At 41.9% G+C, this 24,880-nt stretch overlaps 2 protein-coding genes across 9 annotated transcripts in view; one reads left to right on the top strand and one right to left on the bottom strand.

Annotated features, from left to right (window-relative positions):
- The window catches only part of NCF2 (neutrophil cytosolic factor 2), a 47,769-nt gene extending 40,937 nt beyond the window's left edge, over window positions 1-6,832 (top strand). The window contains exons 12-15 of the mRNA XM_049868107.1: window positions 644-795; window positions 924-1,035; window positions 4,804-4,981; window positions 6,373-6,832. Of these exons, the coding sequence (XP_049724064.1) occupies window positions 644-795; window positions 924-1,035; window positions 4,804-4,981; window positions 6,373-6,467 (537 nt within the window). The 3' untranslated portion in view covers window positions 6,468-6,832. The remainder of the gene's footprint in view (window positions 1-643; window positions 796-923; window positions 1,036-4,803; window positions 4,982-6,372) is intronic.
- Window positions 6,833-9,357: 2,525 nt separating this feature from the next.
- The window catches only part of SMG7 (SMG7 nonsense mediated mRNA decay factor), a 96,908-nt gene continuing 81,385 nt past the window's right edge, over window positions 9,358-24,880 (bottom strand). For 4 of the 8 annotated variants that reach the window (XM_049868089.1, XM_049868091.1, XM_049868093.1 and 1 more), the window contains 11 exons: window positions 22,206-22,325; window positions 20,808-21,234; window positions 18,896-19,040; window positions 18,051-18,433; window positions 17,045-17,416; window positions 16,168-16,317; window positions 13,936-14,016; window positions 13,074-13,233; window positions 11,338-11,508; window positions 11,069-11,214; window positions 9,358-10,472 (listed from right to left, as the gene is read on the bottom strand). In XM_049868089.1, the coding sequence (XP_049724046.1) occupies window positions 10,359-10,472; window positions 11,069-11,214; window positions 11,338-11,508; window positions 13,074-13,233; window positions 13,936-14,016; window positions 16,168-16,317; window positions 17,045-17,416; window positions 18,051-18,433; window positions 18,896-19,040; window positions 20,808-21,234; window positions 22,206-22,325 (2,269 nt within the window). In that variant the 3' untranslated portion in view covers window positions 9,358-10,358. The remainder of the gene's footprint in view (window positions 10,473-11,068; window positions 11,215-11,337; window positions 11,509-13,073; window positions 13,234-13,935; window positions 14,017-16,167; window positions 16,318-17,044; window positions 17,417-18,050; window positions 18,434-18,895; window positions 19,041-20,807; window positions 21,235-22,205; window positions 22,326-24,880) is intronic. The other 4 variants (XM_049868090.1, XM_049868092.1, XM_049868095.1 and 1 more) reach the window with 4 other exon arrangements.

Below are 24,880 nucleotides of genomic sequence, written 5' to 3'. Positions count from 1 at the left end.
TGCCGACCTTTCGGTTAGCAGCCATAGCACCTAACCACTACGCCACCAGGGTTTCCACAACATACACATACATAAAAACATATATATATATGTATGTGTGTGTGTGTGTGTATATATATATATATATACACCCCTGGTGGCACAGTGGTTAACTGTTTGGCTGCTAACTAATATGTCAGCAGTTCAAATCCACCAGCCACTCCTTGGTAACCCTATGGGGCAGTTCTACTCTGCCTTATAGTGTTGCTATGAGTCGGAATCTACTCGATGGCAATGGGTGTATATATATATATATATAAATAAAGAGAGAGAGAGATTTACTTCAAAGAATTATCTCATGTGATTGAACAAACCCTAGGGAAACTCCTTTTTTGCTCTTAAGGCTTTCAATTGATTGAGACCTGCCCACATTATGGACGGTAATCTGCTTTACTGAAGGCCATCTGATTTAATCATATATAACTATAACAGCAACTAAACTCATTCGACCAAACAACTGGGTGCCACAACCTAGCCAAGGTGACAGATGAAGTTCACCATCGCAGTATTCCCTGCACCAGCACATAAAGCCGTAGTGATCCAGGAGATGTTGCAAAAAGAAGGCCTCATGCTCATGTGCTCTCTTGGCTTCCTCTCCCCTCAGGAAGTAAAGCTCAGCGTGCCCATGCCCTACACACTCAAGGTGCACTACAAGTACACTGTGGTCATGGAGACTCAGCCCGGGCTGTCCTACCACCAGGTACTGGATGCAGTGTCTAAAAAACTGAAGCTCCTGCCGGCACATACCAGGCTGAGGTGAGTGCTATGCAGGCGGTAGTTTTGGGTGCAGCTGGGGACCTGGTGCTGGCTGGAGGGCAGAGGAGGAGCATGGTTTTTTGCACTGATGTTCTCTGACTTGGTTCTTACTCTTTGTCCCTGCCCAGCTACCGGCCTCGGGACAGCAATGAGCTGGTGCCCCTTTCGGAAAATACCATGAAGGCTGCCTGGGGCCAAGTGAAAAACTACTGCCTGACTCTCTGGTGTGAGAACACAGTGGTGAGTGCAGGGAGGCTGGGCACGTGAGTCACGTTCCGTTGTGCATTTACTCAACAACAATTCAACACTTATCAAGAGCCTTATGAGCCAGGCACCATGCTTGGTGTTGGGAATATGGTGGGTAACAAGATGCAGCTCTGCCTCCCTTTTCTCTGCAGCCTAATCCCCATGGCAGCCTGGAGAGGGTTTTCCATAAGAGAAGAGCAGGCCCAGAGTGCCCAGGAACCCCCAGATAACCCCCAGCGCACTCCATCTGCTGCCATGCCTAACTGTTTTGTGGTTCATTCCCATCACTGTCAAGAGAGGTTGGAATCAAGTCACAGCTTGAGGCTGAGCTCATAGCTATTCTTCATCTTCTTAAATTTCCATGAGGAAAACCACTTGAGGGTGAAAGAAAATAGTATTTATTTTGCAGAGAAGATTTGGGTTAACATTTGACAACCTTTGAGTGCTTATTGAGAACTTCACGTGTGTCAAATACTGTGCTAAATACATTCTAGGTATTAGTTCTTTTAATCCCCAGAACTCTATGAGGCAGGTATTATTAACCCCATTTTATAATTTGGGAAACAAGGCAAAGAGAAGTTAAACAACGTGACCGAGATTACACAGCTGGCCAATAGTGGAGTCAGGATTCAGGCAGACAGGCATTTCGACTTCAGGGCCTGCCTGGATTCTTAACCACCAAGTTGTAACATGATAGTAAAAGGCCAGGTTATCTTATTAGTCCTGCGATCTAGAATAAAAGTTAACTGACTTTCTAGTAAAAAGAAAAGGAAACGGGAGCAGAGCAAAGTTAGAGGTTAGAAGTAGTAAAAGTAGCTACCAGGAAACATTCTTGAATTTTGTCCCTCAGGCTCCAGAGAAGTTGACACTTCTTGTCGTTGTTGTTGTTAATTCTCTCCCCTTAACCCTAGCCCCTGCAAACCAGCCAAAACTACAGATCTGCTTTGTGTCACCATAGTTTTGCCTTTCCTGGAATTTCATGTAAGTGATTGGTATAGCATCTAGTTCTTTGTGTTTCAGTAGTCCATTTCCTTTTCATTGCTAAGTGATTTTCCATTGTACGTGTATACCGCCATTTATCCATTCACCTGTGAATGGGGCATTTGGGATATTTCCAGTGTTCGTCCAGTGACATTTTTTCCTCAACAAACATTTGCTAAGCACTCAACTGCTCTGTAGAGAGTTCCTGGAGATATAAAAACCAAGAAGACATAGGCCCTTCTCTGAGCAGACTAACAATTACAAAGCATCACGTTAAGTGACCTAACGGAGATACACAAATGGAGGACTACTTTACGGAAGCACACGGATGCCTGTTGAACTCAAGAAGGCTGCAGGGAGGTGGGACAAGTCAAAGTAGTCTTCCTGGAGAAAATGATGCCTAAATCAAGTCTGGAAGCTTCAGGCTGAGAAGAGTAAATAGAAATTAGCAAGGTGAATAAAGGGAGGACATGTTATATAGGTAGAGAGAACAGCAGGGTGCCCTAAGAATCAACACAGTGGGTGAAGGAGCTCAGTGCTACTGGATGTGAGGGAGAGAGTGGTGAGACACAAGGGGCCCAGATCAGGAAGGGCCTGTACTGCTGACCTAGGAACTTGTGGGCAGGGGAGAAATAATAATCAGGTCTTGTTTTGGGTGGATGATTCAGGGCACATACAAGCAAGGCAGGAAGATCAGCTGGGCAGACCAGTGGGCCTCCTCTGGGTAGCCAGCTCTCCAGGCATAGTCTGAGGCTGGAGTGGGCACCTGATACCTTGCTAATGAGACTGCAGCCTCCACTGACTGAAGCTGTTGCTAGTTGGGGTTCCTATGAGTTTCAGTTCTTCCTCTACTTGCCCGTGTTTTCTGCCTTAGCATTTTTAGCTGCGTCATGTAAAAAACAGTTGCTGTCGAGTTGACTCCCACACATGGCAACCCCACGTGTGTCAGAGTAGAACTGTGTTCTATGGGGTTTTCAGTGACTGATTTTTTGGAAGTAGATCATCAAGCCTTTCTTCTGAGGTGCCTCTGGGTGGACTCAAACTGCCAACCTTAATATCTAAGTGTGTTAACTATTTGCACAACCCAGGCACTTGTATATCACTGTAGGAGGCATAAGATGAAACAGTTCACACACGGATGCTTTGGAGAGCTACTATTTTTCATCTAAAAGTGGACTTTAAGGAAATGGCCAGGCCAGGAAAATGGTTCCAGCTATGTAGGCCTTGGGCCCATGGTAGGAGATGATCTCTCCTCCCCACAGCTGAGCAAGGGGCTTCTGCTTAATTAGGGGGAGAGCTTCTTTGGTAGATTCTCACCCAATTCAAAGACAAATGCTTGCTGGAAAAAAAAAAAAAAAAAAAAGTGGGAGAGGAAGAATGGAGAGGATGGGACTGGAGGAGTGAATTGTATAAACCCCCGAGTTTGTGTCACCTAAGAGTTCAGAAAATTGTTGTCAGGAAGTAGAGCCACCGGGGCTGAGAGGAGGCTCCAGATGCAAGGAAGTACAAGTGCCAGGGTCCCTTCAAAGTCTGAAAAGGTTTTCCAATGTCTTTTGACTAACCCCTTCAGAAGCCTCTTGAAAGGGCTCTGCTTGAGATGTGAACTGCATGAGTTTGTTGTTGTAATTAGTTCCCCCCCCCCCCCCCATTGATGAAAGTGTCAATCTATGCAGGAGCTTTACATGACTAATCCTTCCCAAGCTCCCATCTGAGTCTTTTTGGAACTCAATACCCTTGGGGTCAGCAAGTTAGGTTGTTCTCATTCACTTAGGAGAAGGGGAGAGAAATGGACTAACATTTATTGAGCATCTACTCTACGTAGCACCTATCATTAAACTCACATATTTTTATCTACTTAGAATAGTACTGTCAGAGTAAGTGTTCAGAAAATGCCAACAATTATTATCCTATGTCTTCTTATTTAATTCTTCTAGCCTCATTTTCAGGTGAGGCAACAGGTGCTGGGAGGTTATACACTTGCTCAGGGACCCAGAGCTGGTCTTGGGTCTTCAGGCTCCTTAGTGCCATCTCCACCTCACTGTACTGCTTTCAGTAATGAGGATATGCCACGTAGGAGCCAACAGCACTGGGAAACTAGGACTTCTAACACTCCGTATAGCAATTTAGCCTGGTGGTGTTTCTAACCACGACTTGTTAAATCCTGATTCACATCTTTAGAAACTGCATCTTTCCCCTTCTTTTTAACATCTGTGAGTCAAAAATGACGATAATTGTGACCAAGATGCATAAGAAATGTTGTTATATACACTCTTATTGAAGAAAAGCCTTTTTCATGGCTTTAGGAAGATAATGTGGAGCTGGGCCGTGGTTCTCACTTTAGAGAGCATCAGATTTTAGTAGGTGTGGAACGAGTCCGAGATTTTATTACTAACAAGGCCCCCTGTGTTGCTGGTGCTTCAGAAAGGGTGTTGGATTTGGAGGTAGGAAACCCAGATATGAATTTGCACTCTGCCACTTGTTTGTGACTTGTTTGCCCATCTGAAAAGGAACCAAGCCATGCCTAATCTACCTTCTTCACAATTGTTACAAGGTTTCAGTAAGATATTTTTAGACTACATGCAGTTCTGTTGACCTTTTGATTTAATTTATCTGACCATCTAATTTTCATGAAGTGCATGCGAGGGCTATGCTGGGCACTGACCACAAACTTGTGAGTTTCTATCCCACGTGCTGCATTGACATGCCAATGACTGGTTTCTTTAGTGATGTTCAGCATTCACTGGTCAGTTAGGAAAACTAACAGCCCCTTCATGATCACAGGGTGACCAAGGCTTTCCAGATGAACCCAAGGAAAATGAAAAACCTGATGCTAATAACCAGACAACAGAACCTCAGCTTAAGGAAGGGAGCCAAGTGGTAGCACTCTTCAGTTACGAGGCTACCCAACCAGAGGACCTGGAGTTTCTGGAAGGGGATGTAATCCTAGTGCTGTCAGAAGGTAAGCCTACTCTACGATTATGGAAACTAACAAGTGCTAGCAGAAACAAGGTCAGGGTAGAGAGAAACAGTAACCTGTAAACTAAACTTGGGCCAGTGGTTTCATCTTCCTAACTCAGCTAAGCGGAGCAGAACCGAGTGCTCGGCCTTTCCCTGTCACTTTAACGGCAGGGAAGCAACAAGCGGCCTAGTCAGATGACATCTTGATTATTAAAGATGGCTGTTTTGGAAACCAGATTGTCATTCCTAGAGTTAACAACAAAAAAGTGGCTGGAACAGCTTTGCCTCTGCACCAAACATATGATGCTTACGTTCCGCAAACTACAGTTCTTTGAATTGTTTTTTGAAGGTAATCGAAGAAAGGGTAAATCTGGCCTTAAAGGCAGGTGTTCAAAAGGGCCCTGTCTCTCTGGCGATCATTCTGAATGTTAGGACTCAACACATCAAAAACTGAAGCAGGAACTTTAAAGTTCTAATTCAGCACTTCTCAGGCTTCACTATGCCTAAATGTGACCCGGAGTTTTTCAACATAAATTCTTCGACTAGCCCCCCCAGAAATTCTGACTCAGGTCTGGGGTGGGGACCCCAAGTCTGCATTTCTAACAAGCTTCTGGGTGATGCTGCTCTACTGACCATGCTCTCAGAAGTACTGCTGTAACTCAGGATTTGACATATTTCTCTACCTAGGTAAAAATAAGATTCCTGTAATAGAATCCTTATCTACATGTCCAAAATGCTGTTTGCTATGCAAAAAATACTATTGGGAGTGAAACATTACTATTACCTATTACAACAGAAAATCCAATGGATTAAGAAATGAGAGTAGGAGGTTTCGAAGTTAATGGGGGTAGGGAGTGTTCAAGTGTGTAGCAATAGACCCAAAATATGGGTGGTGAAAAACAGAAGCAGGTCGCCATGAGTCGGAATCAACTCGACGGCACCGGGTTTGAGTTTTGAGAGCACTACCAGTTCATGTCTCCCAATAAGGGAGAATGGAAACTGAGTGGTAAGAACTGGGTTTAATGACCATTAAACCATTTTCTAAGGGTCAAAATCAACCCGCCAGCTAAACCGTTGAGTTTTTCTGGGAGACAGGGATGAGATAAAGTGGAGAGAGGACACAGAAAAGCCTTCTGGATAGACATGGAGAGAAGGCAGCGTACTCTTTATGTACATATTCGTGATGGGTACAAAAGTCTAAGCCAGTTTAACTCAGGAAGCACCCACGTAATACTGTGGGACTTTATCGTAACACTTAATAGAAAACAGAATTCAGCATAAACATGGGGGAAGGCTGGGGATGACCAAAGTTCTGTGTGGAACCACCTATCCAGACGAAGCAATTTTCTTATACTGGTTTCAGAAACTGATGCATCCTTTTCCTTTTATCAGTAAATGAAGAATGGCTGGAAGGCGAATGCAAAGGGAAGGTTGGCATTTTCCCCAAAGCTTTTGTTGAAGAACGCGCAACTCCCAGAGAGGCCTAGGACATTCCGCGACATACACCGCTGAAGGACGCACTGTCCTTTGGTAGCAAGCATTAGCCATCCTCTGCAGTACATTGTACTGAGACATCACAGTTTGAAAAAGCGTTAACCTACTCTCCCGTTAAAATCTGACCTACTAGACGACAACGTGAGAACCCAGGATGATGATTACTCCAGGCTGGGGGATTGAAGCGTCTGGAAGGGGCATGATGGGATCGTCTAGGGTGCTGGTGATATGGTCTTTGCTCTGACCTCGCTACACTGGTGTTTACTTTGTTAAAATTCACTAAGAGTTGTACACTTATGATTACGTATACTTCTCTGTATGTGTGGTATCTCAATAAAACACCTACAAAAGCAAATAAGGCGCCCAGCGTCCGGGCCCAAGAACTAGGTTTAAGTATTACAGTTCTGTACCATTACTATCACAGACTCCAAGGGCACTGAAGTAACCTGACATGTAACTCAGAAGGCACACATACAAAATTAACTCTTCTTTATTCATTTAAGTCCCATTGCTTAAACAGAACCTAGACTGAGCTAATTCCCATGGGATACATTCCATTCCACAGAGAATTAAAATACTAGAATTACATCCCTTTATGCCTTCTCAGACAGGAGCATCTACTAAGAGTTCAATACTGAATAGATGTCTAACACTGACGCAATGAAAAGGAGCTACTCGTATCCTATTAGTTAGCACTTCATAATATGCACTGCACCAACAGACATGATGGAGCCCTAGTGGCGCAGTGGTTAAGACCTACGGCTGCTAACCAAAAGGTCTAACAGTTCGAACCCACCAGCTGCTCCCTGGAAACCCTAGGAGATAGTTCTGCTGGGTCGCTGAGTCGGAATCGACTGGACAGCACCTAACAACAATAAACATGATGGAATGCTAAGGGTTTTTTTTTGTTGTTGTTGTTATTTTGTCAAATGACCCAGGTTTTCAGGGTTAACCTGGGTGAAGGATTCCATAAATACTTGACCTTAGGATCTGGCCTTAATCCCCGCCCCTGGCCCCCTTTTCTTGTAGAGTATGTACGGCTTTGCTAACAGTTTTTGAAGTGTGTAGGTGCCTGTGGAAGAGTTAGGAAATGAACTGCAGACAGCACGTTTCTGAGCAGAGCTGTGCCAGCTAACGCCTAGGTGAAAGGACAGCTGTTAAGAGTGGAAACGCAGATAAGTCATGACAGGCTGCCATGGGAAGCTTTGTACGCCCTGGAAGAAAAGTAGACTCAAAGCTAAAAACAATAATTACTGTTGCTGTTAACAAGACAGTGAATTTTATAGGCCAAAAGGATAACCAATCTCTGAATTGCCTAATTAACAGCTACAAAGGGATAAAAAATGGTGGGCTGTTAACTCCTTTATATAAGCTATTCTTTCTTTAATAAATACAAGAGTCTGACAGTTTCTATCATGCCTCTCTATAGTAATGCCCTCGTTCGGAATGCTACTAAAAGCAGATATAACTCTGAAGCACTTCCACGTTCCAATCATCTTGCTTTCCCCTGAGTGACTTTTGAGTGGTTTTCATTCTTTCTTTGTAAATTGGATTTTCATTGATACTGTATTTTTTAGGATAGGAAAAAAACAACATACACAGGTCTGGTTGGAGAGAACATGGTTTAATTAAAGGCAAAGCTGATTTCAGCAGCTGCAGGTCTTGCACAAAGGAAAAGAAGAAGAAAAAAAAAAAAGGAAAAAAAGAAACCCCACATAAGAAAGTTTACTACACAAAACCAGTTTCTGATGAAGACCCCCCTCCCCCCATCCTCTTTAGCCACAGAGAGGATGATAAGGCGAGGACCCCGCCCCAAGAGTCAGAAAACATTCCAAACACCAAATTCTCATGCAGAAACGGGGCTGTGGATGGGACTGGGGCACTACTGGGAGTGAGATGTGAACCCGGTGGCTTGTCTAGGGTGCCAGAATCAGTGACAGTTCAAACACTGGAATGTTGCAGCTGCCTGAATGCAGAGCTCAAACACACAAACGGGGGCAGAGGCAGTAGGGCAGGAGGCTGTGAGGGGCGGGAACAGGAGAAAGGCTACACAGGGAAGGGGCTGGAGAGAAGCACAAAGGGTTTCATACTGCCACTGGGCGGGGCACTTCACCCTTGCAGACCTTTCAAAAACAAAAAACAAAATAAAACCCAAAATCCCAAACACCATGTCAAACCAAAAAAGCATTAATGTAAGCATACGGGAAGCGGGGGGCTCCAACCACTCTCTGAAGAGCAACAAGCATTTCACCCCTTGTAATTGCTGGGGTTGCCCAGACTCTAGTGACAACGGGGGCTCCTGGATGTGCTCTGCTCTGCAGTTGTTTTCCAGCTCTAAAGCCCCAACCTAACTGCATACACTCATCCGTCCCCCTCCCTCCAGGAGGGGATGGACACATGGGCACCCCCCGCCCCGACTCACACAGACACTGAAGCCTCCCAGAAAACAAACCCTACCACTAGCACAGCAACTGGACATTTAGATCGTTTCCATAATTTCCCCTTAAAATATTACTTTTCCAGGAAACGACTAACAGAAATGCTGTCCTTCTGTTTCTACACAAGGAAATTCAGTCCTCTTTCCTCCTAATAAATAGCAAATAAAAAGTTTATTTTCCTTTCTTTCGCCTTTTCGAAAATGGACTTCGTTGTGTTTTCTTCCGTGCAGGACAAGCACATGTCCGTGCTGCTTTGAATGTCACTCTGAAAACGGGGGCTGGGAGGCTGTAGCTGGGTGGGCCCGGCCCCTCTGTGGACGATGCAGACGCTGCCGCTTTCTTCTTCTTCAGACTGTCCTTTGGGCCCCAAGTGCTGGACCCCACGCTGTTGCTTCTTGGTGAGATGTTGTACACAATAGGAATGAAAACAATTACTAGCACACAGCATAGGGCAGAAAAGCAACGGAGGTAGGGGCAGAAGGAGGTGGGTGGTAAGGTGGGGCACAAAAACCAACCAAACGAAAAATAACCACACTGAAAGCTTCTACCTATTAAAATGTGTCAGGCCATGAATGGACCAACTAGCCTGCCTTCTGTCAGACTGCTTGCTATGCTACCATAAAATGTACAGGAATCAAAGACATTAATTTAATATCCTACAGCAGTCACCTGCTAGTCCAGCCCAGCACCACCACCCACACTGCATCCTCAACTGGGGCTCAAGCACCTACAGAGTGAAGGGCATTCCCTGCTGGGTCTCCAGGCCAGGGAGGGCCTACCAGAACCTTCTGAGTGAAAGGTGAGGCCGTGTACTCTCCCTTACAGAATACTTCCACTGGCCAAAGAGGTCAGTTTCTCCATCCTGTCACCACCATCCTCTCACAGGAGCAGTCACCAGGGCTCTCCTTGCTACACACTGACTAGAAGCACATCTGTGTATGGAAGAATTCAGTGTGACGTTTTACTACTGAGAGGAATAACAATAATAAAAGATGTTCAGGAATAGTTTCAACTACATTCTCAGTCAGCAAAGCAATCATTGATGGATTCCTATTTTATTCCCCAAAGAGGAAAAAAGGACTGAGAAGTTCCCATTGGCTTCTCCCATCTGCCTTTCCTTCTCAGCTTTCACTTCCCATGTGGCTGGGGACATGCACAATGGAGAAGGTGAGAGGCGGTGATATCAGGTAACTGAGTGAGACAAACAGCAGTTCCTCTCTCCCTCCGGAAGGCCAGGGGGGACGGAGAGTTCCTGATGGTTTTTTCTTTTGGTTGCACTGCGGACATTTCGTGCACACTCAGCGGGCTGGTGGAACACTTACACCCTCTTGACAGCAAGGAACAGAAAAGAGGGCTGCCACCTGCAGGGGACTGTGTGGGCCAGTCCTGCAAGCCCAACATGCCATGGTTTATGGAGCCTTCATTCCCAGGGTTGCCACTTTGGCCTCAGTGTGGTGGGTTCATGGTGCCTTGTCCCCGCTGCTGTTTCTGCTTCTGCTGCATTAGCAGCTGCTCCAGAGCGGAAGGTCCAGGATGCATCATGGAACTGGACCAGATAGACTGAAAAACAGCCAGATCTTGTCAGCAGAGGTCAAATGCATGGTTGTCTGAAAGGGATTTATTTTTCAATCCCAGCTAAATATAAAAGCACATATTTCCCAAGAACTCTGCCCCAGCCCTGAAAAAATCCAGCTATTAGAGAAAGTCCTTCTAAGACTCTTTTTCAAGACTAGTTCCCATTAAGATTATTTTAGAGAAAGTAAAACTACATTTTATATAAAGTCTTTTATTAAAACTCAGCTGTGTGGTACTCTAAGGTATTTACTATAAAGGTTTTAGGCAAACAGAACATTTCTAAAACTTGATACCCTTTTTTATCTCATTAGAAAAAGACTTAAACATTCCAAGATGAATTTGAATTTTCTCAACCTCAGAACAAAACTAAAACCTTTATGTTTTCATTTCCTGAAGATACTGTTTTATCACTAGTGAATTCACAGCTTAAAAAAAAAAAAAATCCCCATTTAAGACTCTTATAAGGTAGTCCACGTTCCTAGGACTTCTCTAAGGGCCTTAGAGAACAAGCCCAGCTGTTCATGTGAATGAAAGCAGAGCCACTGATGCTCCAAGAGTTCTTGTTTCTGAAATCCACTCACCTTTAGACTTTCCATGAGGACAGCTGAGGAATCCTCCATGGAGGGGCCATGGCCTGCCCAGGTGCCACTTGGAGTGCTGGCCGGATGCCAACTGCTCTCAGAAGATGATGTTGCTGAGAGATAATCAATGCCAAACCCACCCATGGCTAGAGGATGAAAAGAGATATGAAGAATTGAAGAAGGCACTCTATCACTGCCAAGTGCCAAACCCCAGGAAGGCTAGATCAAGTTATTTCACTTTTGCTAGGGCAGTGACACCCAGCTCTCACCTGGCTTATCTGTTTTCCATCGATCTGCAATCCTCCTATCCCTGTTATCTGGGGTCCCAATGGGTCCGAAGTTGGAAAATGGAACAGAATTATGATTGTGTGTTGGAGGAGAGCTTGGCAGACTGCTTGGGTTGGATGAATGAGGAGATTGGCTGGCTGGTGTTGAATGATCTATCAAATAACAACACAGAAAATTAAAAAAGAATAAGGTGTTTCCCAAACATACCAAGAACTGAAGTTTCCTGTAGAGCTGATCACTTGAATTCTAGTAAAAATAACCACTGAGTTTTGAGGGAAAGGCAAAATAAGGGCCCCCATGGGAATCTACCAGGTACACTAATATGCCTTATCGCATAAAAACCAAACAAAACAAAAAGACAGGAGACAATTTCTGTCAACCGCATGCAGTATTCTGGCACACGTGCTTCAGGTGAGTATCTACTGGTCTCCTCTAACAGAACTAGAACTGCCCGACCTTAAGAATTACTATCAAATCAGGTCCAATTTATAAAATGCTATTTTGTAATTCTCTATATTAAAATAGTGCAACTTTCCCTGCAAAGAATGATTATCTACAAAAAAAAAAAAAGCTGGAAACCATATACTTCTTCAGTTAGAACTGAAAATTTTCTTCTTTATAGCTCTGCTGGTTACTGAGGATGTAAGAAGCTTTTCTAGTAGTATTATGTAAATTGGCTCATTAGGCTTTCTAACTATTTTCTTTCACAAGTTACTTAATGTTTTTTGCTGTAAGGTGCCGTTGAGCTGGTTCTGACGTATAGTGATCCTATGCCTATGTGCAACAGAACAGAACACTGCCTGGTCCTGTGCCATCCCCATAATCACTGCTGTGTTTGACACTACTGTTGCAGCCACTGTGTCAATCCATCGCATTGAGGGGTTTTCCTCTTTTTCGCTGACCCTCTACTTTACCAAGCATGATATGCTTCTCCAGGGACTGGTCCCTCCTGATAACATGTCCAAAGTATGTGAGATGAAGTCTCACCATCCTTATTCTAAGGAGCACCTTGGGTGTTATTTCTTCCAAGACAGACTTGTTCGTTCTTTCTGGCAGTCCATGACACATTCTTCATCAATGCCATACATAATTCAAAGGCAACCATCTTCTTCAGTGTTCCTTCCTTATTCATTGTCCAGCTTTCCCATGCACATGAAGTGATTGAAAATACCATAACTTGGGTCAGGTGCACCTAAGTCCTCAGAGTGACAACTTTGCTTTTTTAACATTTTAAAGAGGTCTTTTACAGCAGATTTGCCCAATGCAATACACTGTTTGATTTCCTTACTGTTGCTTCCATGGGTATTGGTTAGGGATCCATGAAAAATGAAATTTTTGACAACTTCAATCTCTTCCATTTATCATGATGTTGCTTATTGGTCCAGTTGCATGGATTTTTGTTTTCTTTATGTTGAAGTGTAATCCATACTGAAGGCTGTAGCCTTCATCAGTAGTGCTTCAAGTCCACTTCATTTTTAGCAAGCAAGGTTGTGCCATCTGCATATCACAGGTTAATAAGTCTTTCTCCAATCCTGATACCATGTTCTTCTTCATATAGTCCAGGTTCTCAGATTATTTGTTCACCATACAGATTGAATATGTAATTTAATGTGTGTGTGTGTATATATTTATAAAAAATAACAAACATCACAGTAATTGTTAATCAGTTTCAGTTCACAGAAAATGCAAAGTCTACAATCTAAAGACCAGTTAATACCTGAACTGGCAGGAAGTGATGGAGACCATGGAGTTCCTTCAAAAAGCGAGTACAGTGACGTTTCCTGGGGGGCCATTGAGGGACTGAGTTCTGCTTTGGAGCTGGTTGTCAGGTTTTTCCCATATACCTCATTGAACACACTATTATTTGGGTATCTTTCCTGAAAGACAATAAACAGCCAAGTTATAAACTCACTCCATGGAAAGAGATTTAAGAAAATGCAATGCTCATGGATGCCTGATAAGCCTTAAGCTTTTCTTAGTACAATATGCTTCTGAAGGCTTTTATTCCTGTTTTTTAAAAATTTGCTGTCAAATTCATTTTCCCTTTTGCTTTCTCACCCATTATTTTGTTCTACAGAAACCATTCAGGTTAAAAAACGCAAATTATTTCTTTGGGTGAACAACAAAGCACTAAGGATTTCAATATTAATAGGAAGTTAATGCAATGTAGAAGTCTCCAACCCATCCCAATCAGAGACAGAGAGGGTAAAATCAAATATCTGGAAGACATCAATATGTGGAAGCGAAAGGAAATATCGAAAAACAGACGTACTGAAACAGAATGAGAAAGAAAATACCAGTAAAAACAGTAAAATTTCAAATGTGCTAAATTAATTTGAATTCTTTCTCTCTTTACTATAAACAAAAAAAAACTGTTGCCATCGGGTCAATTCTGACTCATAGTGACCCTAACAGGACACAGTAAAACTGCCTCATAGGGTTTCCAAGGAGTGGCTGGTAGATTTGAACTGCCAACCTTTTGGTTAGCAGCCAAATGCTTAACCCCTGTGCCACCAGGGCTCCTCTCTACTACAGCCTTCAATGAAAACAGAAAGCAGGAGTTTTAACTGTTTACCCACCTGATTGAGAGAGAATCCGGTGAGGGACAAGAAAGAGGATGAATGTGACATAAGCTCTGAGGGCTTCTCCAATAAGGATTTCTTCATAGCCCCGGGGGGGAAAAAAAAAAGGCAGTAACATTATGCCTTCCATTTTCTAATGTGAATCTTAAAATACGACAGAACCAAAGTAGAAGACCATCATTTAAGCACACTTGTATCACAAGGGCCTGTGGTATACAATGTAAGGCTTAAAAGGTAGGAATTCAAATCCATTAATACCATGAAACCAGCTAAGTGCCAGAAGCCACAGGTGAGTCTGACAGAACCCTCCTTTACTGGTGTATCTTATCCAGCAAAAAAGAGTCTGGCAGGGACCAGAGACCCTGGACAATGGCAATTCTGAGTATTTACAAGACATGAGCCTCAGGAATCCCCTTGTTAATTATTGTTTTGTTCCCTCAAGTTGATTCCGATTCATTGCGATCCTATAGGACAGAGCAGAACTGCCCTAACAGGGTTTCCTAGGCTGTAATCTTTATGGGAGCAGACTCGCCAGGTCTTTTCCCCCACAGAGCGGCTGGTGGCTTCAAACTTCTGACCTTGCAGATACGCACTTAACTGCCCTGCCACCAGGGTTCCTCCCCTTGTTAACAGTCTCACTTAAAACACTCTCAGGACAAGATGAGCTGTTCTGGCACTGTTTTTTCTTCTAAATTTTAAAACACTGAAATTAATGACTTAAACCTTTCACATCAAGGTGACAACTGATTTTTTTAACATGTTTCTGAAGCAGCTCTATTTGTGGTATGTATTAAAATAGTCGCTAAAAGTCAAGCTTCTATTTATTAGCCCTAAGAAAGTTATTAGAAAAATAAAAAAAACTAAATCTCTAATGTTCACTGTCATTTAATAGTTGGTAAACAAAACATTTATTAAACACCTACTAATGCAGAAAACTTTTGCACATAATATACTGATAACAATGTTAAATATAATAATGGCTACAGTAAAGGATTTTTTTTTTAATTGTTATTTTTAAAACATGCAACCAAAAATAGATCAAAAAAGCAAAACGCAACAAAAAACCCAACACCTGTTCCACCATCAGCTGTTTCCAATGGGAGGGGCTGGAACAACAGGAACCAAGGGACCGAGAAATAAGCAGACAGAGACACCACCCTGGGTCCCTCCAGCCACCCCAGCCAAAGCGGCAAGAAAGGCAAACATGCAGAAGCAACAAACTGTACAGCAGCTGGACTCCTACAAGCTCTACCCAGTCATGGCACTACTGTTATTCTAGCTTCTAAAGGAGCAGTTACCTCTGCTGGCGGGGAGGGGCCTTCTACTGCGACTCACCCAGGTGAATTCTTAACTTAAGGGAACTTTAAGTGCCAGAGGCGGCAGCTACTGTCATATTAGCCATTAAGCTTTTATTTCTCCTGGGGTGCACCTTAATCTTATATTTTCTTGCTTTGTGTTTGTGAGCAAGAAAGTATAACTCACAACTTTTTTTTTATGTATTAAGATGGAATAAGAGGAGAAGAAACCTCATGGCATCTAGTCTTTCTTCCCATCTTTTGCATTCCCCCACCCTTCATAAAACATTATGTTAACACTGAAAAGAGTATAGAATGACACTCTCTGAAATGCAGGCAGAGTTCTTGAAAACACCACTAATAAATTCTTAGATTTTATGTCACCCTAGTTATTCACTCATTCATGGCAGTCCAACCATGTTTATAAATAGAATCCTCTTCATTTTTCTCATGCTGTTTATGAATCAGGCTCTGGGTTCAGTCAACCAAACAGAAGAGAGCCACACACTGTTTAATAATGTTAGTAAAAAATCTAGAATGTCTTTCCTTTCATATTTGGTGTACATCTTAAGAAAAATCTTGCTGTTCCTAAGCAAGATTAAATGACACTTGAAATCTGGCTCCAGATCAAGTGCTACCTGAAAAGTGAGTTCATTGCCTGTATCACATCCTGTGGGTGCCCAGCCCTACAGGATGCTTTCAGGATAACACATACAACTGAGTTGTGACTTTAAGATTTGGGGGAGCTACGGAGTCAACGTTTTGCCATGTTCTATTCCCATTTAGGGTTAGTTTGGACCATCAGGAAACAGGTTTTACAAGTCTGTAAAGAATGAAAGCCCCAGAAAGAAGACATCATCTATTCCAAATACTACCAAATCTCAGGAAAGACGCTGGGGTTACAGCAAGCAGCAGAATTACATCAAATACATACAAAGAGGCTTCGTCCAGGAAGAGAGGCGAGAGGCCCCAGCAGGGCTGGGTAAAGATCAGGAGGGTTAGAAAAAATCAGCTCTTCCTCTTCCTCCAAGGCAGCCAGACTCTTTAACAGGTCCGGAGGAAGCAGAGGGGAGCTCTTGGGGTCCTAGTGACAGAAAGGATCACAGTAAGATGCAATAAGGGATGACAAAAGAAAAGCACAAAGGAGTAAGTAGCTAACGAAGGCAACTAAAGTCACAGTGGGAAAAGAAATCAGTAGTGAAATATACAGTATTACACAAAGAGGAAAGTGGCACAAGGACAACGTAGAGAAACATGAACACAACAGGAAGAAGCAAGAACACTGACAGAGCAGAACATAAAAAGTTAATGTGGCTTGTGAGCAAAACAATGCAAAGTAGCAAAGTGATTAGCCTATCATGTGCTAACAAAATAGAGAAACCATCCAACTATATTTGAAAGTTACAAACACACCTGTTTCTCATGGATAAAAGGGCAAGGAAAAGGAGCCCCACTGTCCAAGATAACTGGTTGACTTTATTCCTCTCAGAAAGCAATTTGTTTAAATACTTGGTAAACCTATTTTTAAGCTTAGACGATTTCAGCCCAACTGGGAGGAGCTCTGTCTCAGAATTCTCAAACGTGCTATGTTAGAGATTTCTGCACATAATTTCTCTGCCAGCCCATGAGAGTTAAAAATCAGTTACAGAATTCTTCAGCTCCTTAAACTCAACCATACTGTGCAACTTTAAAGAGCTGCTCCAGTTACTCAGCAGCATTCTGCAGTACTAATGAATCAGAGGGAGCTTTATAAAAGATATGCAGCCCCAGATCTATCTCCAAATTGCCTGGTGACAGGAAAGAACACACACCTCAAATGGCATCCTGGGCACGGGATCCTGTTCTGGACGGAAGGCTCCTGGTGACCGTTTGCCCCTGCGGTCCATATTTGCTTGTTGTGCCATCGCAGCTCTGTTATCAGCCATGTTGTAGGAAGAATCCCAGTAGAATTCTGGGACCTTGACTTCTGAGGGACTATGGTTATATGGCTCCATGGGAAAAGGCTTCATCTTCTTCTCTAGAGGCTGCTGCTGCATTACAGGAGGTTGCAATGACGGCTCAAACAGTTTTATGGGGTCTTGGGTCTGAAGGTAGTAGGGCTGTTTCACAGGCATGATTTTCCCTAATGGGCCTTGAACCTGAGGGGGATTCCATAGTTGTTTGGAGGCATCTGCCTGTTGATACTAAAAAAGAGATGCCTGTCATCAAAGTGAGGATAAAATGTAATGTTACTTGCATTCAATGGTCAAAATCACGAAATGAACTTGAGGAATTTTACAACCAACAAAACCCTAGGCAATGTAGCAGTTTCCTTTACCTTTTGGGTTTTTCAATACTCATAGCTTTCTGGGAACAGATTATGGATGCTGAACTCATGTTCTTTCGATCCAATTAATTTAAGAGGTTTAATGAATGAATGTGCGTTTGTGTGTGTTTTTCCTCTCCTGCTTCAAGTGCTGTGGGGATGGTGATATTTACTGCTGGTGCCTTATCTTATTTAACACTTAAGATTACAGTTCAATTTCCTTTTTCTAGTTTCTGTTCAAACAGCAGAAAATTATTTGCAGAAAATATTTTTCTATTAAGCTGATTAATGGCAAAAAGTGGTAGTTAAGATCTAATTACCCTTTACAAAGGTAAGAAAAGCATTCGAACTTTCCTCAACAGCAGAGAGAATACTATTCTATTCCCATATTTATTACAAATCTAAGCAAGAAATGTCTCAAAGCTTAACTAGTATTTTTAATTGAGCAAATGCTGAATAATTCTAGCCTCTGCCCGTCCCCACTTGAGCGTGACACGCACAGCTGACATTACCTGCTGGAATCCGGAGTGGTGAGGAGGGCTGTTCCCCAAAGCCGACACAGCTTTTGTAGGGGACTGCTGCTGCTGAGCGAGCGCTTGAACCTGCAACTGGCTTGTAGGCTGTGCTGCCGGCTGAGCTGGTAAGGATGTAAGGGGTTGCTGGGAAGGTGGCTGTGATTGTTGAGGTCCCTGGTTCATTGGCCCTGGTCCAGAGGGCCGTTGCTGGCTGTAAGGAATGTGGGACTGTTTCCCAGCTTGCACCTGGTTTCCTGCTGGAGAGTGAGCTGTAGGCTGAAGAAAGGTTCCTGGGACAGAAACACCAGCTGGGAAGGTATAACCTGAGCCCATAGAAAATGCCACAGGAGGGGGGATAACATATGTTGGGGGCGGGAACCCTTCAAAATAGAAAAATATAACTTTAGTGTAATGAAATAGAAAGGAAAGGTAAAAAAACGAAGTCTTTTTTTTTTTTTTTAATAGGGTAAATGTCTTCTCACAAGTAAGAATAAGGGATCAACCAACAGTATCAACATTTAACTTTAATTAATTTTGAGAACTAAATGTAGACTACTGGCTACTTCTATCCATGAAAACAAACAGGGTTTTCTCTTAAGGTGGCTTCTTAAAGATCATGTTTAGTGACAGGAATTCATTTATGTTAACAAATATGCACTAGTATATAAACTACAGAGAAAAAAAACCAATTTCGTAAGCATTACGGAACTTAGAGCTTCCCTCTACCTTTTAACATTATGGTACAGTAGTATCACTCCTGAACAGCATAAATCATTCAACGAACGAACAGAAATTCCTACACAGATGGGATTAAGTAGAAGAATGACAAAACCTGTATTTACCTGGCCGGCTGGGAAGGGGAGGGAAGGCTCCAGGGTGATGGATGGGGATAAACTGGGAGTTGCTTGCTTGACTTGGGGTTTGAGTTCCAGGTGTTTTCCTGGCTTCAGACACTGGAGTCTTTCTTAGTTCTGTCTGGGATTTTACCTATGACCAACAGAGGCAAAACTATAATAATCTGAAAATCAAATGTATCAGAATGAAGTACCTACTCCAAGAAAGTATTTAAAACTCCATTATGCTAAAAAAAAAAAAAAAAAAGATACCGAGGGTGTTTAAATTCACTTAAGTTAAAAATGGAGAAATCAAATTTAATTGCCAATAAAGATACTAGGGCTTAGTCTAACGTAAAAATTCTTTCACAGAATCATAAAAATACTAAACATGAAAAGGACCTGAGAGGCCATTTGCTTTACAAATCAGACTTGTGACACCAAAAAAAAAGACTAAAAAACTTGACTATGATCTCAAGCTGCCTATTATAGGGCCCAGGGCCCTTTACCTTCTTGTCATCAATTAAAAAAAAATTAGCATGGATGAATTATGAATAATGACTATCAACCCACAGGTGAGATATCTTTGGCTCTTAGCTTAATTTCATCTGGGCAGTCACAGGTGCACTACCAGTCAGTTATCCACCCTCCGCCCTCCATCCCTGCCATCCCTCAGAATAAATAAGTACACTTCCAGCAGTAAGGAACAGGCCCTGAGATCAGATACACGGAGCCAGAGAGAAGTAGATGCCACGTACACTGCTCAAGGCTTTTCAGTTAGACAAAATCAGGAAAAAACAGGCAGCATTTATAGCAAATTTGGGATGAGGTTCAGAAGTTGGTGATGTATTGGCTTTCTTTAATCATCTGTAGACAGATTTGAGAATAGATGAGGGGCCAGAAAGATTTTATTTTCCGTCTGGACTTTTGGGAGGCAGTTACGGGGAATGGAGGCAGGGCAGGCAGGAAACACTGGACTCCTTATCCCTAACCCTCTTGGTCCTTTGGCTTTCTAGTTCATTTTTTCCTTTCCTTTCCCCAGCACCTATCTTTCTCCATGTCTTTTCTCAATTTCTACCATTTAAAAAAAATTTCTGTTTCTCTCCCTACTATTAATCTTAAAGTGGAGATGTTCCCTGTGCCTAGCGCAAACAAGTACATTTGCCAAAGTGTGTTAACAAATCCCATGGACACTAAACTATTTATTCAAACAGTAATGGTTTAAACAAAATCAATTACCAGTGCAGAGTAAAGACTCTTTTCTGTTTATATGAAATAATCTGTATCTCTTTGCAAGGGTATGGAAAAACTCAGTTCGTCATGAATAACTGAGCAGCACTTATTTTTTCCCAGCAAGAGACCTGGGTTCCCGCTTTACAAATTCTCATGAGCCAGGATAACACTTAAGTGGTATAATGCTACTGCTGGCTGGGACAGGTACAAATGATGAGGAAAAGAGCCTCTTTTCCCAAAATGTGTTTTATAGTTTTGTATAGTAAATCTGGGAGGAAAAAAAAAAAACAAAAACCAAAAACCCCTATCAGAGGCTTACTATAATCTTAACTCTATTGGATCTATAAAAGACCCCAATTCTCCCACTACACGTTAATGGGATGTAATGGGAATTACATCCTCTAGAGGAAATATCTTTGTGGAATTGACGGCTCTGCAACTGGTCATTTCAAGCCACTTAAATTGGTGTGACTGAAAAAAACGTCAATCAGGTTGAGATTTTTTCACTTAAAGTTCCCAAGAACTGATGAGGTAAGCTCCTGCCGTAGCTCTACACTTGACTTATGTGTTCAAAGAATGCACTGAAGCATCCACAGGAGCCAATTCTCAAGGCTTTAGGAACAAAATGAAAAACCTTGCCTTTTTGTTGGGCTTCCTCTACCTGCTTTACAGTTCAAATACAGCTTACCTGCACTGCCACATTCTGCTTTCCTGTTTCCTGTAACTTTTCTAAGGTGCATTTCTTGGTTTCAGTTTTCCTCTTGGTGTTGTCCTTCTTTCCATCATTCTTAGTTACAGTTATTCCTTTGCTATAGTCCCTTCTCACCTCTTTGGGAGGAAAACTTCTTCCTTGGTCTCTGTTCACTTCTCGTGGCTTAATGTTCTCTTTGAAAGTGACCACTGGTTTCTCCCCTGTGTCACAGCTGTTGCTTAGATTTCGGCCCGTAGATAGCACTGATTTCAGTCCCGGGCTCCCGTCTGCAGACAGTGACTCTATGATAGATGTTTCTTGCAGAATGAGATTCTCTTTGGCTTCACTAGGGTCTTCCAGTATTAACTCTGGGATTTCTGTGATAAACAACAATTTCCCTACCTCATTTTCACACTGAATCAGCCTAAAAAGTAAAAATAAATCCATATATGAAAAACATAAACCTAAAAAACGTAACATGTGAACTGTGTATGGATCCAATAGTCAATGTATTCCTGGTTCTAAAAACTATGGACACAGCAGGACATAAAAAAAATGTGAATTTAGGTAACACAAAAAGTAGTTATTTAGAAATTCAGATTCTCATACCACAATTAACATTACCAAACACATTGCCTTGGCCTTTAGATGTTTTCTGATCATTACAGCTACATTTATGGAACATGTTAAACACAACGCACTGGCCTAGGCCCCTATGTCCTACAAGGGAGCCATATATATGTCCTATGTTACAACTGTGGAAATGGAAGCTCAGGTGTTAATTCAAACATGCAACCACTTAAACGCCTACAGTATGACAGGAACCTGAATGCAAAAATGAGTAACTGGTAGGTTATGGTTTCTGAAAAGATTGTAATCTACCAGGGAGATCCCAGGGTACACACCTGAGAAACTGCGTAACTAGAAACTGAACTCAAACCTATGTGACACCAAAACCTATGTACTTTCCACTATAGCCAGTAGCACTTGTTCCTGGTCTAGCCTGACTTAAACTGACCACCACTCTCCTGCCAACATAAATCACCGTTACCGTGAACATACAGTGTAGTCAGATTTACACAGATGTTTATCAATTAGAGAAGTTCATCACAAATAAGGAAGATAAGACCAATTCCTCCATACGGGCAGTGTAACGAGGAATAAAAAAAAAAACCGAGGAATAGAGAGATTAAATGAAGAATATATTATAATCACTAGGGTCAGAATTTGATGGTATGACTGAATGCAAATAGTTATGGGTTTATGTTGAGACTTATCAACCTTTTGACTTAGGGGTTCACCCCACATAAAAAGCCTCAATTATATGTGGGGTGTGTGTGTGCGTATATCTGATAAGAAGACTAAAAGGAGCACAGCAGAAGCTCCATGGCCAACCTTGGTTGATTATCAGCGATCCATTTGCCTATAGAGATTAAGCGCTGCTGCCGTATTCGTCGTTGCTGACCCTCTTTGTCTCCTGTAATACCCTGGTGGCCTTTGGAAAAATCCAAGTTCCTAAAATTGACATAGCATAATTATAGAAAATTAAACTACTAATGATATTTCCCAGGCATCAAAAAAAGATATATACCAAGTACCCCTGATTTACTGTAATGGCTGCAGATATTTCCCAAACTGGTTAGCAGCTTGATGTAATCAGCTGTATTTGTTTGAATTTATATTCTGGAAAATTTTTAAATACAATGAAGCAAAGCAGAAAAGACAATGTGCAAAATAATTACATTAATGTAACAATTTTACATATACTTTCTGAGGAATTCAAATAAACCATAACCTTTTATTAATATTCTTTTTTCATTGTAAAAGTAGTTTTATACATACCCTGCAATCTAAGTAATTTGCTTGAAATGACCATGGCAATGATGAGTCTCTGAGACGCCTGTTCTAATCAGTGGTACTAACCTAGCCACTTTAAGATGGCCCATTCTAAATCAGGAAAATGTATAAATATCATGAAGTGTGTAGAGCAAAAGCTCATTGACTTTAGAAGGTTAAATCAACTTGAAAAAATAATATTTTAGATTTCTCCTCATTAAACACAACTATCTCCCCCCTCTCCTCAAAGCATCTAAGAATTGCCAGGCAGTAGGCTACATGCTGAGGACACAAGACAAATAAAAAACAGTCCCAACCTTTAAGAACAAATAATTATGTTCAATGTGGTGAGTATCATTAACAAAATCTATGGAAAGGCAGCATAGTAAAAGAAGGTACGAGCTCCTTCTGTAAAGGCCTGGAAAGATTTTAAAAAGTAAGTAATACTTGAGTTGGACCTTTACAGGTATAGGTAAGTGCTTAACGGGTTAGTAAGGGGAGTGGGGGGGGAAGAGGTTATGCTCTAGGCATAGCATAAACAAAGGTTTGGAGGAATAAAAACACAGAGCTCAAGAATAGGATACTGTATGTGTCTGTATGTAAGTACTGGTGGGGAGGGGTTGCTAGTGGCTGAAAAACTAAGGACTTGACAGTGATACAACCTGGACATCAAACAAAAGAGTCTGAAGCAATGGGGGTTGGGTAGGTGGATAAACCACAGTTTTTGTATTTTCCATGGCACATCATCAGCTCTATACTCTAAACATAACTCTGGAGGCAAAGCAGAAATGGACTACAGGAGGAGAGAAGTTGTAACTAGGGAGGTTTAATTAGGAAGCCTTTTAATACTTCAGGTAAAAAGTGATAAAAGTCTCAACAAGGGTGAAATACATGGGACGAGATGGATCTAAGAGGCATTTTGTACATAGAATTATGAAGACTTGGTGAGAAAGATGGATGAAAATATGAACTTTTCAGATTTCTAGCTCAATCATATAGATGAACAATATCACAAGCACAAATAAGAAATACAGCAATAAGTATTTTTTACTGGCTAAATAGGAAAATACAAGCTCAATTTTGATCATGTTAAAGTCTGAAATGCATAAAGAGATCAGATCGTTAGAAATACGGGTCCAAACTCAAACAGAAGTCAGAACTGACGATCTGGGGCTGACCATCCACGAGATCAAAGCTTAGGACATGGGATGGACTTGATCCCCAGGGAGAATGTAGACAGTGAAGAGGAAAGACAAGGAAACAATCCTGGTGAATACCAATATTCAGAGGCATGTAGTACAAAAGAAAGAATGAAAGTATGAGTGTTGGGCTAGGAAAATAAGGGTGGTGTCAAGAGCTAAGAAAACGAAGGGTTCATGAAGGAAGGGAGTCAAAAGATTCAGTGCTGAAGAAAGATTAAATAGGATAAACTTTATGAAGAAGCCACTGGGATTTGGTAACTACAAGGACATTGATGGTTTAAACTGCAGTAGGCTGAGAAATGGCTGGGAGGTGAAGTAGAGTCAGTAAGATTCTACTCACTTCAGAAGTCTGGTGATGAAAACACAGATATGGAACCATAAGGGAAAGGTGGGTTGTGAAATTCTATTTTTTTAAAGAATAGGCATACTTGAATGTTACCAGGCTAAAGAGAAGTAATTGGTTATTTACATATATATGTGTATACACACACACACACACACACACACACACACATATACTGGAAATACAACACGGAGTAACAGCTGAAGCAAGGTTCTTGGGGAGGTAGGAAGGGATGAGATCAATGGCCTAGATAGAAGAGTTAGACTTGAAAAGGCATAAGAACTTATTCCTTAGAAACAGGAGGGAAAGAGACAAAGGATGTCTGGAAAAACAGATTAGAGTGAGGGCAGACATTGAGAAAGCTGTCTCTGAAATAGAAAGGTTAGGTCATCTGTGCAGAGTGAGAAGTTCATAAGGGGTTAATGGCAGAGAGTGGAAATCTCTAAAGGCTACAAACTCGTTAAATTTTCCGTATGACTAATGTTCTTGGAGTTTATGTCCATTTTATGTCCATTTTCCAGAAATGTTTAATTTCTAATTGCAATGAAATGTGCCCCAAAGAACAGAGCGATTCCTTTAACAACTACTACTGAGAGCTTAGAACTCTTTCCAGAGATTAAGAGATGCAATATAGCTAAAGAGAGGTTTCCTGGCTTAATTCTCAAGCTAATTTGAGGTAGCAGCTTTGA

The sequence above is a fragment of the Elephas maximus genome, chromosome 24 (genome assembly GCF_024166365.1).
Source record: "Elephas maximus indicus isolate mEleMax1 chromosome 24, mEleMax1 primary haplotype, whole genome shotgun sequence".
NCBI lineage: Eukaryota > Metazoa > Chordata > Mammalia > Proboscidea > Elephantidae > Elephas > Elephas maximus.
The sequence above is the reverse complement of the archived record's forward strand: the minus strand, read 5'-3'. Positions and strand labels throughout refer to the sequence as shown.